At 36.0% G+C, this 15,456-nt stretch overlaps 1 protein-coding gene across 10 annotated transcripts in view; it reads left to right on the top strand.

Annotated features, from left to right (window-relative positions):
- Nucleotides 1-14,372, top strand: part of SLC4A10 (solute carrier family 4 member 10) — a 144,898-nt gene extending 130,526 nt beyond the window's left edge. For 5 of the 10 annotated variants that reach the window (XM_064434700.1, XM_064434702.1, XM_064434699.1 and 2 more), the window contains 5 exons: nt 2,186-2,359; nt 3,031-3,153; nt 5,853-5,920; nt 7,563-7,679; nt 12,095-14,372. In XM_064434700.1, the coding sequence (XP_064290770.1) occupies nt 2,186-2,359; nt 3,031-3,153; nt 5,853-5,920; nt 7,563-7,679; nt 12,095-12,161 (549 nt within the window). In that variant the 3' untranslated portion in view covers nt 12,162-14,372. The other 5 variants (XM_064434707.1, XM_064434704.1, XM_064434706.1 and 2 more) reach the window with 4 other exon arrangements.
- The last annotated feature ends 1,084 nt before the right edge of the window (nt 14,373-15,456 follow it).

The following is a 15,456-nucleotide window of genomic DNA, read 5'->3' as shown; positions in this document are numbered from 1 at the left end:
GTTCCTAACCTTAAATTTTTGAAAATGACTACTTAAAAGGAAAATGGATTCTCTCTAAACAGTGTATTCCCTTTAGCCAATGTGCTCCATTTTCCCCCCTATTTTTTGGGTGCTGATTTTTCTGTTTTCTCTTGTCAAGAGAATTTTGCTGAGCCTAAGAACTGAGTAATAACTGTCAGGGGCTCTTCCCTCTCTGCTGCCTCCCCATTCACTTGCTTGCATGCTGCCTTTTCAAGCTCCTTTGCAGGGCTAAACTCATCTTGAACTTTGCCTTTAGGGCTAATTGCCCTAAAACTAACACAAGTGAAAATTTGAAGGTTTTCCCTGAGCAAATACACACTCCAGGCAGAGAGGGGGAGCTGTTGCAAGCCACAGCACTTCAGGGATGAAGGGTCAAGTCTAGTGGAAGGGCAGCATTCCTGCAGTGGCCTCAGGTAGGAGTAGCTGGCAGAAATCAGGCATTCCAGCACTCAGGTAGGGGTTGTACTGTGCTCTTTTTCTCTTGGCTGACTGCAGCATGAAATGGCACATTGCCAAATCCTTTAGCCCACGAGGCATAGACACGCCTTCCAAGAAAATTGAGAAAGAACAATCACACGGTGAAAACACAAGTTACATTGTGCAAAAGGTCAAATACAAAAAACAAAGAAATTTTCTGATTGTTTTTTTCATTATATTTGATTGCAAGTTACCTCCATTTATAAGCAAAGCTGGGATTTTTTTCTTTTTGACTGGTAGTCTCTATTCAGAGATTCTTTTATAACTTTGCCTATCTCTTATCCTTTGGGTTGATATTCTCAGAAGTGTAGTTTGGCTTTTACTGAGGTTTAAATAATTTCAATTTAGTTTGGTTCAGCTGTGTCTCAGAACAGGGGTATGAGAAAGTACACTACACTATTGAGGAGTGTTTTTAAGACATGCTGAAATCTGGCTATCTTTACTTGGAAAAGTGATAGCAACCCCCTCCTTATCTTCCTCCCCCATGCTGGGATAAGGAATAGAGATTTGATAAGATGGCTTTTGTGGGAGGATGTGCTTTTTGCTGTTTCTGTGAAAAAGGAATATACTCAAATCTGGCTAAACTATAAGCCTTCAAAAAAATGCAGTTTGCACATGCTCAATAAAAATTTCCAAAATTTGACATTGCTGAAGGCTGTGTGAATATAGCATGGCTCATCCCTGCAGGAAGAATTGGTATATCACCATCATCACTGTGCCATGACATAAATATCTCAGGTCAGTATGGAGCTAAATAGGCCTGAAAAAAATGGACCCCTCACATACATTCCTAGCTGCATGGCAGCCAACTTCCTGGCATTCATTCCTTTTTTTTTTTTTTTTTTTTTTTTTTTTTTTTTTTTTTTTTTTTTTCCTTTTCTGTTTCTGGTTTTGTGAATAAAGTGAAATATGGAGAAGAAAACAGACTGGGAAAAATGTCTCGTGAAGTAAAAGAAAGTTGTTCATTCACAGGAAATAGAAGACTTCAGAGGTCCCTCCATGAGCAGCTTTTTATGTGCTAAAGGAGGCAGAGCTCAGTTGTTGAAAAAGGAGTCTAGGATGTATTAGGAAAGAAGTGTGATAGTACACATGCCCAACAGGATCAACCAGCTTCCATTCAGTTGGAGTAGCAATTGATTCATGACCCCTCTGAAGTCTGGCTTTGCCTAATATTAAGAGTTCATGATTTAAACTCTTTGTTCAAATCTTAACATTTGAACTGGTTCAAGTAACCACCTTCTTTGTGTGTAACATCAAGTGTAGCAACAATGTGTGTAACATCCAAAGAACAGAGTATTTCCTGCAGGGTAGAATGTAATTCAGCAGAGTTCAATGTCTCAGCACATCTGCAATACAACCTAGGGAGGCACATGTGTATTCAAATGGAAAGGCACTGAGGTATGGCTAACCAAGTAATTAGACTCTGCTTAAGTAATGTTTCTCATTCCTGCTCTGGTGGCTCAGTGGGTGAGAAGACAAGTCCTTTGTCACTGCTGGACTAGCCTAGATTAAAGGTTTATGGTTCTTACTGTTCTCTTCTGTGCTGCTCAAAATTATGTAGTTTTCACCTTTAGAATAACAAGCCAGATTCTTTGGATATTCAGGATCTCTCAGGCAGTGTGTGAATGCCAGCATAGATGATCCTACACCTCATTTTGATTCAAACTCGTAAAATTTTCTCTTGCAGCTTTTTGACAGGATAAAGTTATTCTGGATGCCTGCAAAGCACCAGCCAGATTTTATTTATCTAAGGCATGTTCCTCTTAGAAAGGTCCATCTCTTCACTATAATTCAGCTGAGTTGTCTTGTGCTTCTCTGGATTATAAAGGTTTCAAGAGCTGCCATTGTCTTTCCTATGATGGTATGATTTTTTTTTTATTTTCTCTAAAAATCCCTAATTATTTTCACTTGTGGACAATTACTATTGAAGAAAAATATAATTTTGGGCAGTTAATTATAATATTGCTTTGATTCTGTGTTCAAGGAAAATTTGTGATGTATTAAGTAGTAAAAATTTGACATTTAAGCTGTGTTTTGAGTCCTATGTGTGGATATCCCAACTTATATTCTCTTAGGGAAAATTCTTCTCTTAAAAAAAAAAAATACTAAAAATTTATTTGATATTTTTTATTTAAGGAATATTACTATTCCTTAAATACTTTTTATATACTATTTATTCCTTTTATTTAAGGATTAAATCCTGTTACAGAAAGAACATTCACTTATTAAGGAAGACTGCATATTGAACTGAGGAGCCTGACAGTTCTGTGTCTTGGGAGAAATAACAATGGTCTGCTGCTTAAGTGATTTCTCTGATGATTTCACTAATAGAAAATATAAGATATTTACTGACCTCAGTGATTGTTAAATGCTTCAAACAGTACTTTGTTTGAAGAAATGAATAGCAGCTGTTAGCTTATTCAAATTAAAGGATAAAATTCTAGCTACAAACTGTTCACTTTTGAAAGAATTCCTCTACAAGTCTGATTTACTTGCTTAATTTCCTAATTCTTTGAATTAATATATTTTCAGGTCCTAGCTTTGGTATTTGTCCGAAAACTCATGGATTTCTTTTTTACCAAGCGGGAGCTCAGTTGGTTAGATGATTTGATGCCTGAGAGCAAGAAAAAGAAACTGGAAGATGCTGAGAAAGAGGTGGGTCATGGTTTTAGGTTTCTTTGTGTGTAGCATTTTATCAACTTCTCTTTCAGACATTTAGAGAAAATCCTGTAAGGCACATTTCATGTACCAGGCAGACTTGTTAACAGTATCTAAGTGTAACATTGTCATATTTTGCATAAGTGCTTTTAAGGTTACAAATCTGATAAGCTTAGGTGGGGATGTAGATTCTTAGGCTGCCATACTGTCATATAAAATATTATCCACAGTACTCCTGGGGTTTGCTTCTGAGACCCACTCAGATGGTGTGCAGAGATGAAGCTATGCCTGTAGGAAAGGCCTCAGATCCTGGCCCTGGGGCATTTGGGTGCTGCCCTGGGCTGGGTCTCATCCCTGCAAGAGGTGCTGAGGAAAGAAGTGAAGATTTTAAGGCCTGTGGATGTCCCAGCTGCCTCTGAGCCTTACACACAGCATCACTCTGTGCCCTTTCTGCTCAGCAATGTCAGGACCCTGTGCAGTGTCCCAGTTACACTCTGGGCCAGAGCTGTCCTTGTGCTATTGCAGAAACAATTCACTTTGTCCTGGAAAGGTCAGTGACCCTGCTAACCCCATTAACCAAATGCTCAGACTCGCATCCTGTGGCATTGCCACCCAGGTGGAAACTTCAGATGTGGACTCCTCATCTATTTCAAAGAATATGCTTTTCAGATAATTCCTTATCAACTTGAAAATTACCCTTAGGGATGCCCTGAGATGTGATCCAAGACCTTTAAAATGTGTGTGTTAAGGATTCCCATTAGTAGCTTTATTTGCAGAAATAGGACATGAGCTAATAATTTGAATGGTAATGACACAAACTAGATTACTCTGCCTTTAGGATTGATTGTTCTGTGACCTTTGACAACTCCCTGCCTCATCTGTAACCTGGTGAACTCTTAACTTTGATTTCCTTGACACATTCAACATACTGTCATGGATTATATTTTGGGGAAAAGATTTTACCTATAAGAAACATCAAGATAATTATTTACTATTTAGTATGTGCCTGTAAAACTACCAGGCTGAAATTAAAATGTGTGAGTCATTGTTTTCTCCCTTGAATCAAAGCAGAACAGAGAGATGTTTCATCGTGGTGTCTGTTGTCATTACAATTCAGAGTAACCAGTAACCAAGGTAGCTCTCTTCTTGTGGGTCTGGTTATTGGAAAGAATTCCTTGTTATACTTATGTTTTGGTTATATGTCACTTTCCTTCCCTTGCTTGATAGGATGGCATCAGAAAACAAAACTGGGAAAATCTACTGGTGTTACTTTATTTCATTCACTGTCTATTTTGAGAGGTTATTTTTACATATTTTGGCATTTCTAAATATTTAGAGCTATTATTAAAACTGTTCAACTGTCAAAAACTTATGAAGCTGTGAAGCCTGGAAATGACAAAATTAACTAGTAATAAAAAACTTCTGACATGTAGCCTAAGGAATTAATTGGAGAGTTGCTATCACACAGCTTTTAAAAATAGAAGTATTCTACCCACAAGAATATTCAGAAATGTAGTTGACAGGATCTGAAACTTACTTGATTGGATCCTAATTTCATCACTTAAGTTGTTTTTATATTTTTAGGCCATGTTTTTTCCAGGGCTTTGTACATTTATAGTGGATATGATACGTGCCTTCTCCTCACAGACCTCCTTTGGAAGCCACTTTGATGTTAATCAATTAAGTCTTTCTGAGACAAGAATAAACAAAGAACTTTCATATTACAAGAAAAAAAATATTGTAACTTTTGAAATAATTGTAGTAATAAAACATTGAATATTTCTGAGCAGAGAGAATTGCAGACCTACTGTTTTGGAAAACTGTACTGGCTCTTGCTGCTAACACCAACAATCAGTGTTTGTGGTGCACGTGGGCCTTTGGTGATCTGCCAGAAAATGATAAACTCTCTCTTTTAGCCAACCCATGCTTTCAGACAGGCACTGGTGAAAACTGTTACAAAGGGAAGAAAGCTGGGGAGGTCTCTGGGCGTCTCTTGGGCTCACACACACACTGCAACAATTTAGAGCAGGATTTGATGGTTACCTTCCTGCCAAGACTTGTTAACTGCTAGCTGTGCTTATCCTGACCAGGGGTGTGGACACTGGGAATCCTCTTCTGGAGGTTGTTTTCCTTTGTTCTTGCAGGCAGGACATGGCACTTGAGAGCTGATCTATTCTTCTTCCCTCCCACTGAGGCAGATTTGCTAAATTTGTAATTACTTTACGTATGGTTTTTGGTGGATTTATCTCCTAAGTCTCTTCAACTGAAAACTAATTTTGGGTATCTTGTTTCATTACCTTTCACTGAAAAATCAGCATTCAAATCAGTATTATAAATATTAAAACTGTGTGTGCAAACTTAAATCATCTTCCCTAATTTTTGCATATAAACATCAATGCAAATATCCAGTTATCAGTGTTATTTAAAATTCATCAGACAGTTGTTCAATCACTGTTAATAATTCTCCTCTTTATTCTTACAAAAAAATGCTCTATTTGGCACTGGAAAATAGCATTAAGGTACAATTTTAAGAGAGAAGGTTTTAAATGTCAACTATTTAAGTTGAAAAGTATCTTACTTTAAGAACTTCAAATAAATACTTAATATTAAAGAAAAATGAAAAGATGATTAAAGTACACAAATTTCACTTTTCACGATTTCATATCCTCTCTCATGTCTAAATTCCTTTGTTCTAGGAAGAGCAAAGTATGTTAGCAATGGAAGAGGAAGGGACTGTTCAGTTACCACTAGAAGGACATTACAGGTAAAATATACCTTTCCTCTTTTAGGTGAGTTGCAATTAAATAAAGTAAACATGCCACAATATTTATTCATAATGCTTACTGAATATCAGGAAGATGTTTGTTTGGTATGGATAGGTGAACTGAACCACACACTGCAGCATTTAACAAGGTCAGCCCTTTTCTAGTCTTTCCACACGACCTCACTTTCCCTAGGGAAATACACACTAGTTGGAAGTTTTCCATTGGACAGGACTGCAGGATCAGACTGTTCACAATGAGCTTTGGCTTCTGACATGCACAGTGCAAAAGGAAGATGTGGAGAAGGTCAAACCCTTCACCCTGATGCAAGCAGGGATCCAGGAAAGATTTTGAAAACGCTGCAGAAAAAAACTAGGTTCTTACAGTATTACACTGTAAAACATTCTGATTAAATCCTGTTATGTAAGATAATGAGTGAATAAAGAGCTCTCCAGGGTAGATAAAGCATAATGCAGTGTTGACACAACTAAAAAAGCATGAACATCTATATTATAGATAGTAATAATACATGTTGCCAGCCCATAAGGAATGAATATAATTTAAAGTTTTCAGAAACAAATTCTTAAGAAAAGATTTGAAATATCTGGTGACAGTAACCTCTGCATAGATGTGAGTTCATAGGTCATCTTAGAGTGGCCTTCCCTCTAACATTTTAACACAAAGTTACTGTAACACCTCCTAATGCAAATCAGGAGATTTGTAACAGTGTCTCTGAAAAAATCCGACTCATCACACTACTAATGGTCTGGTTCTTTTCTTGTTTTGTCCATACCTTCTTGTTGTAATTTCTATTAGCAATATGTAGCTTAATTTATCTTGCAGTGTGATCTCTATCGATCTCCACAGTGTGTTGACATTGGTAGAGTTGCCTGGATAATACCTGACTCTCTGTACTGTAAGGGTTGCACACCTGTAGCTAAAAACAAGAGTCAAGATATTGGTGATTAAAGTGGTTCCCCAAAACACACAACAGCAAGTCTACTGAGGGCTTACTGAATGCCAAGTATATGTAACCATGAAGTCAGGAATAATGTACAGACAACCCCTTAAAATGTTTAAGACTTTATTATTCTTATGTGTATAAATACAAGTTTGGAGCAGTCCAGGTAAAGCAAAGAACATAATGGCTACAAAGTGCTACTTAAGGCTACTGATTAGTTTGTTTGATTTGGACATTTTTATTAGCTATCTTAAATATTTAATTTTGTTAAGGCTTTTGATTGCTTTAAAAATAGTTTTAAAGTAGGTGGAGTTTCAGGACCTTTTGGGATCATGTTTAATCCAGTGATGCCACTAACATGCTGTGAGATCTTGAGCAATATTTAATTTCACACTTCTTCATTTTTCTCTTGTTTATTAGTTGGGAGTGACACAATAAATTTTCTTGATGTTATTGTGATTAATTGCTGTTGGAGGAAGAAAATACCTTAAAAAGTGCTAAGATGTTCTGAGAGAGTATTTAAGTAATTGTTCAGGACTTCTGAACTTTAACATAGTCTCTTAACTTACAATGCACGTAATTATTGTCATCACTACCAGTTTTCAAGCACTTTTATTGAGTTAATAAGTAACAAGACTGATTGCTGATTGTTTTATTGTGTATTTACTTTCATTCTTGTCTAGAGATGACCCATCTGTGATAAACATTTCTGATGAAATGGCGAAAACTGCTGTGTGGAAGACATTGTTGATATCCTCAGAGAATGCAAAAGATAAGGAGTCAAGCTTTCCTTCTAAAAGGTCTTAATATTTTTAACTTCATTATATTTTGTATATTGGTGTCAAACCAATATTAGAATATTTTGCTAGGGATTAGAAATATTGATAGCATTTTGCAGTTTTATTTCTTATGTCCAGTCGTAATATTCTGAGCTCAAAACACAAATTCACTATTTATTTAAAAACATAAATCACAAATATTTGCATGGTACTTAGTTATGCTCCAGTGGAAAATGAAGCTGAGCATGCCTGATGCTTGTGTAATGAACCACCAGCCTCCACCTGGATATTGCATTTGTTCTGCTTGCTTTTGTTCTTTCCTCTTGAAAAAGAAGTGATCATCACTGCCCCTGGAAATAGCTGTATGAAGAACCCAGTAGTCTGAATGCAATCTAATAATATTTGGAGTGAAAATAATTTTATGATTGCATCATATATTTACATTTTTCTGCCAACTTCACTTGTACTCAAAACAGTTAAATAATTTTAGATTTTAGTCCAGTAAAATGAAGACACATTATTTTATCTGTGCTACAGAGTTACGACAGGAATAAGAAAATATTAAATTCAAGCACAGTGTGATTTTCTAAGAGAAGTTTTTCCTCTGCTTCCATAAATTTAAAATGTAACTATTTTCTATTTAATTGTTTTGTATCACACTTCTGTCATAAGCTCCCCTTCCTAATCACTCTAGAAGCTGATTCCCCAAAGGTAAGATCCTGACCCCAACCTTTCCTTGATTGTGTCTTCCAATTCAAAACGGTGTCTGCCACCTTGGAACCAAAATGAGTTGACTTTGTGTAGTTTTTGGGGAGACAGGATGAGAAGCAATTTCAAATAAGAATGTAAAATGTCTTCATTAAAGTCCCAAATATTAGAATTTGAAATTTACTCTGTATTTAAAATAGTGTATTTAAATAGTGTAGTGTATTCAAATGTCAGACTGAATTTATTCCTAGTAATCTTTTCTAAAATACAGAATTGTATTCTGCCCATTTCTAAATATACTTTTCAAAAGCCCATGTTTGAAACAGCTAGTTATTGTTTCAAGGTGAACAGATGCAGTAAGAGAACACTTGTACTGATAGTGTTTTTTAATTTTATCATCCCAAAATGGCATGCTGCCCTTCAGTTGTTCCTTTCCCTGTACTGCATAAACGAAACTAAGCAGTTGATGACCAGAGAACCTTCATTTCAAACACCCATGGAGCAGCCCACTAATGTGTTCATTTTGATATTTCCCTGAGACTCAAAATAGCCTAGTTCTTGTTTGCCTGCCACCCTACACATGGACTGAAAAGGATCATGTCACTGAAACCAGCATGGGGCAAGGGATGTACTGCAGGGTTTTCTTGTCAAGTACCCTGCTGTCCATGTTGTGAAAGCCTGGAGAAAGAGAAGAACCTGCTGTGGCACATTCACAGCCCCTGGGTACACAGGGGTTGTAATTTTCCTGGTGGATGTTGCTTTCTTTGGTGGTATGATAGATGATGTAAACATGACCCTCTGAACAAAGAGCATCCACAGAGATTGTGGCTCAGATAAGAGATTTGCCCTTTAAACTGCAGTGAAATAGAAACTAATTTTCTAAAGGTCTCCTTTTCAATCTCTTCTTGTATCTTTGCTCTTGAAAACAAAGACTCAGGAGAAAAGATTTTTCTAGTTTTAGATGTGAGTGTTCTGTTGTAAACCAACAGTCTTAAAGACTCTGAAATCCTGCATTTTCAGGTGCTCTACCTTGTCTCAGATTCTGAGAGAGGAATAGGTTCAAAGAGCTTTAACCCTGAAAGACTTTCTTTATGATAAGCAAAGCATAAGCAATTTTAATCTTAAGTCATATTAGGGACAGAACTACAAAAATATTATAAAATATAATGCATGTATCATTAAATGAGGATATAATTAAATCCTAGGGAATTAGTAAGGAAAAAAAAAGCTTGGAATGGTAGGAGTTGTAAGGATAAATTTTGCAATATTAGATTAACAATTTCTGCAGTGAAGGGTACCTTATCATAGAGGGGGAAAATTTTCATTTTGAAATAAATTTTACTGATGCCTTGTGAAGTTCCACTACATAACATTTAGTACTCCCTTTCAGCTGTCAGTTCTGCTTCCTTATATCTCAAAATATTATTAAATGGGGATAATTAAATTATGATAGTATACTATGATTTTATGTAATGCCTTTTATGCAAGGCATTGGCCAATTAACAAGAAGTTACTCGTAGTAATTAAATGCTGAGTTGACTTGACCAATTATAAACTAAGATCATCTACAAAAAGAGATTTTAGACAGGAAGGGTTTATACAAATGACTTCCCAATCTGATGGATAATTTCTACCACAAGACATGCCCTGGCCCTGGTTATTTGAAATAGCATAGTGTGAGAGAGTTCTTACATCTCGGGCTCCTGAATGTTTTTACCTGTCCAAAGAGAGGACTACAAGGGATTCAATCAAGTTGCCTAGCCATAGAGGCACATGAACTTCACAATTTTCCAACTGTCCTTTTTTTATTATTAAAATTCACAGGGACCTAAAGGTCTGCCTTTGAGCCTTTCTTGGTAGAAAGGAACACCAAGGCACCTACCTGTAGCACAGCCCTCTTTGGTACATGTGAATAAACATTCCTCTGTCTTTGCTCATAGTATTAAGCCCTTCAGAGAGCAATTTCAATGCATATGCAGACCTGACTATGGACAGGAGACAGACTCGGCTGGTCTTTTAAAGTACTGGAGAAAGAGGCATCTGTCACTTTGTAGATGATATGAGTGAGTTTTCTTTTTGACCTGAAGGTATGAAAATCCCACATCCCAGACCTTCCTGCTCAGGCGTGTTAGGCTACTCCCTTGGTAGGGAGGAAGAGAGCTCCAACTCCTTTACAGATCCACCAGTGACTTGTTTTACTGGAAAAAGACTGGACTTGTCCTTTTTTTTTCAAATTTCTCAAGGCATTAAAGCCCACATCTGCAGGAGCTGCTCAGAGATGTGAATCCTAAATAGAAGGAAGACTTTCCTGGTATCACAGAGGCACCTAAAACGTGGAAATATTATAGACTGTAAGGCACACAACACCTCAGTGTTTGCTTTTACTAAGCACAGGTAACTCCCTGCCTGCTGTACTGCTGCACTTTCAATTCACCCCCCCTGGAATTTGTTTGCATACCCTTTGTGTGCAGAAAGTGTAACATACCCAATTCTATCACTGTTCTACAGAAGGTGACAGATTTGGCAGTTGAAGTGGCAGAAGTTGGTATTCTTTAGCTATTTCCATTAACACCTCTGGAAGCTGCCATAGGCATAGAAGTAAGCTTTGGCTGAACTGAATTGTATCCTTAAAGCAATTTTTATGTGAAGAAAAATGTCAAATGATTGTAGAATTGTGCATGAATCACCTTAAGAATTTGAGAATTGATCTTGCTTTCTTTAAGCCTTGCGTAACTCAGCCTATTTCTCATTCATTCTAGTTAAGGAATTATTCCCATGAAACCTGGTAGGTTATGTGCTTGCTACAGGTTTGTTCTCAGAACCATCTGGTTTTCTTTAGATACCCTGCCACTCTTTGTTGAAGGCTTGATTTGCCTGTGTTGTGGAAGCCTCTTTGCATTTTCATACTGTGATTGAGACTCATTGGAAGAACATGACTTTTTATTTATTTACGCTGTTGTAAATTAGGACCCTCACACACACAAAAAATCATCTGCTTTGCACGTACATTGCTTTCTATAGGCAAATCAACATTGTTTTACTGGGGGGGGGAAAAAGGCTGAATCCAAATTTGAACTGTGGTTTAGTGTTCTGAATAAGATGGCTTGTATCTGATCTTTCAGGCTTTTTTTTTAAATTTAAATTTATTTCCTTATAATGTATACATGAGGAAGTATGTATTACTCTCCACATGGGGAATATTGTCTCTCCTCATCCTCGCCAAACTTCTGCTCTCTCCAATCAAGACTGAAAGCCAAATATTTGCTGGATATTGGCTTGCACTACTCTAGTTCAGAAACATTCCTTTTAAATGTACAGTTGAACAAGAGAATACATTTTAAAGACAAGAAATACTTACTGTGAGCTCTTGTTTGCTCCATTTAAGAATGTGCTGGTATTGTCTGAGAACTGTACCATTACCATTATTTAGTAAATTAAGTTGTATTTGCCAAAAAAGAAAAAAATAAGTGGCTATCTTTGCTTGCATGCTGGCTGTCTGTACATCTTAAGTTCTTTACCTACCTTGTCCCTAAAATGCTGCCTGATGTCTTCCACACCATTCAGCACAGAAATTTTCACTTGCTTTCCCAGTTTGTGCCATGAAGCATGAAAAATAAAGTATCTGTGCAATGTTGGTTTTCAGGTAGATTATATATATATATATATAGTTGTGTGTGTGATAGTGCTACCATAACTCTATTTTTTTTGTTTCCCCTTTCGTTTCCTAGTGCTGAAATCAGAAAAGAGAAGAAAGCTGACTCAGGGAAAGGTGTTGACCGGGAGACTTGTCTATGACTTGCTCTTCAAGTAATTTTTTTACAAATGATTTAAAGGAGTGCCACAACCACTAAATATAAATTATTTACCTTGTAACTTTTGTCTTTCATCTCAAACTAGCACAGGTAATGTAGTGCAATACTTGTCTCATTCCACCTTGTCTATCTTGTCTAGTATCAATGTAAATGTCTGCAGTAGCCAATGCAAAAAATCTTTGTGTTCTTTGCTGATCTTGGCGATTTATCAGTACTTGTATCAGAAAAGTAGAGAAGCAAATTTTCTTTCAAATTCAACTTTCCTGTTAATAGGTTTGTACTGTATTTTGCTACTTTTTCTGTGTGAGAATACTTAATAATCTTGATTCAAGATGAACTTGAAAACCCTTATTCCAATTTTTTTTTAAAATCACCTAACTAGTAAATGATTTCAAGAGACCCAAACTGACAAGCAAACATTAAGAAGTTTATAAAATAACAATTGATCTGACCCTGTGAATAAACTAACAAGGATAATACTTTCCTCCTTAATCTGTCCATTTGAAGTCATGGATTCAGTTTTGCAATGTGAATTGCAGGGTCAGATTCTGTATTTGTGAAGTTTTCCTTGATTTAATACAGTGTATTTAATATTAAAATTTGTATGTAACTGGAACATAGTCCTATATATATATAAATAAATAAATATATATATATATAAAATATATATTAAAGCATTTTCTCACCTTAGTTAAAGAACACCACCACATTCTTTGCTGTGAAACATGGGTACAGTATTTCTTAAAATGCGATTTGTGATTACAGTATCTTATCTTGTATTGTATGAATGTTGCCAAACAAAGGCATTTTGTCATTAATCAATCCATTATTTTATAATAGGGAAAATTTTGTAGATACAAACTATACCCCACATGCAGTTTTACCACCTTCCCAATGATCTTCCTCTTTATTGCCTAAAATTCAGCCACATAAAGGATGTATTTATATTGTCTTCTCTCCACTAACAACTGTAAACCTCTTAGTTTCAGAGATTATGTATAATAATTAAATGGGTATCCTGCTGTTGTTTTGTTACAGCTCTTTATTATTCTATCAAATACATATTGATTAAAAGATAAAAACAACATTGCAAAGTAAAATGTGGCTTTAAGGCTATTACATTTTTTGTAATGGATTTTGTTACTGCCTGATCCTTCAAGCTGTTCTTTTCTGTAAAAGACTGAGAGATTAAGTATTGAATGAATAGGGATGCGGAGCTGAAGTTTTATTGTGTTATTTGGAATTCACTGATTTTTAAATTTTTTAAGATAAATTTTTAAATTATAAAAATGAAAGCTAACTCTCAGTATTATGCTGTAACTTTGAATCCTAAAAATAAGAATTGTAGTCTTGCAATCTTCCTAAGAACTCATCCATAGGGCTCTAACATTCCCCAGCTTTCCCAAATACGCAAATTTTTCTATAGACCTCGTGAACAAATTTTCCCATTCAGCACATTTAAAATATTCCAGTGTTTTCGTGTATGTGAGTGTGTATGTTTTAATACTTTAGGCATAAATAATTGCATATTGCTGCAAACTTAATAGGGTCACTGTTCTAAATTTACCTTAGTATTATCAAAGCCCATTAAAAGCCATTTTTATGGAGAAAAAAAATTCTACTGGACGTGAAGAAGGATTCACATCTAATTAAATGTTTTGTATATGTAAATTTAGAAAAAAACTCTGATGCATTAAGGTTAAATGCTTTGTTTTGTGTACTTGATGATAAATTGTAAGATTCCAATTGTTTTAAGGTTAGTATAGAAGCTCAATACTGGTTTGTCCTGAAAGCAGCCTGATGGTGTTTTAACATGTTGCTGACTTTGTTACAGATAATGTATACAATCAAAATGTATTAGCTTCACTTGACCAACTCTTAGAATATTAAGAAATCAATGTATTCAATGGCATTCTGTATTTTTGTTCAGTATTTCAGAGTGGTTTTATTTTAAAACACTCTGGTTTTGCGTGAATTTAAGTGCTTTTCCAATGATAATCTTAACGTTCTGAAATCACACACAATGTAAAGCAGATGTAGTGCTATATTTACTTCTAATTTCATATTCCTGGTCAAAATTACTCAACTTCTTGGATGTAATTTATTACAAAAGTTTATGTGTACATGTGAATAGACTATTGTGTTTTTCACAATTAAGATATGTTATGTGAAAATAAATATTTATCCTAACTAATTTTCAATTTTATTTTTATACTGCAAAACCCAGAAGAGGTTTACAATACCACACAATATTTGAAATGTCTACCTGACCTGAACGGGCTTCACAAATTAACGATTGGTAGAGCCCAGCATGGCTCCCTTTTCAAGTGGAATCTCACTGAAACATGCAAGGCTGTGAGTGCTGCTCCCTGGGTGGAGCTGGTGCTGTGTACTTGGTCTGACCTTAACAGTAAGTGTGACACTGGGGACAGCCCAGAGCTCACTGTTCCATGAAGAGAATGGAATGAAGCTCCAATTTACTACTCATGAGTTGGTCCCCCTTCCTCCTGAGAGAGATGATGGGGACAAAGCAGGAGTAGTTGGATCTTTTTGGAAATCAATAGTTAAGGTCATACAATTTAAAATGCTTCTGCTCTTCTCAGAACCCTGAATTTCTGCTACTGAAAAACCTTAAGGCCATGAATTGCAATGCTATGTACAGTATTGATTCCATCTTACTAAATCCCTTTTGAGCTTCTTCACCAATTATTAAACCAAAGCCTATACGTCTCCTAGCCTAAGAATGGTAACAGTGACACCTCAAGCTTCCACTGCTTCTGTTAGATTTTACACAAAGTGTATTGTACAACAAACTTAAACATCCATTTCACATAGGAAAAAAAATACAGAGAAAGCCCGTAATTGGTAGGGGTGCAAGTTACAGTAATTCAGGCACAACTGACTTCTAGCTTTGGACATTAATGAAATGAGCTAGATATTTTCTGTGGCTCAGTTTTAGTTATTTACCTGTGCTCATGCAGTTCAAGCAAGTTGTCAGTTCCCTGAGGCAGCTCTACCATCCTCTTGCCTGCATTATTTTTGGAGCTGAGTTCTACCACTGTGAAAAATTAGACACTGAATTTATGTTAATTAGGACACTTACTATAGCAATGAAATTTTCTTTTGTTTTAAAAGTTGTATCATTGTCTATTACCAGCATACCTTAGAAGTTGTTTTCCAGACAAAGTAAGATAATTAGCATTGCATTGTGTAATGCCTTGCAGATAAGACCATTAAAAGGGGATGATGTATTGAGACTAGATTCCCAGTGAGATGCT

This window comes from Passer domesticus, chromosome 10, assembly GCF_036417665.1.
Source record: "Passer domesticus isolate bPasDom1 chromosome 10, bPasDom1.hap1, whole genome shotgun sequence".
In the NCBI taxonomy this organism is placed as follows: domain Eukaryota; kingdom Metazoa; phylum Chordata; class Aves; order Passeriformes; family Passeridae; genus Passer; species Passer domesticus.
Note: the sequence above shows the minus strand (reverse complement) of the source record. Positions and strands in the feature narration are given on the sequence as shown.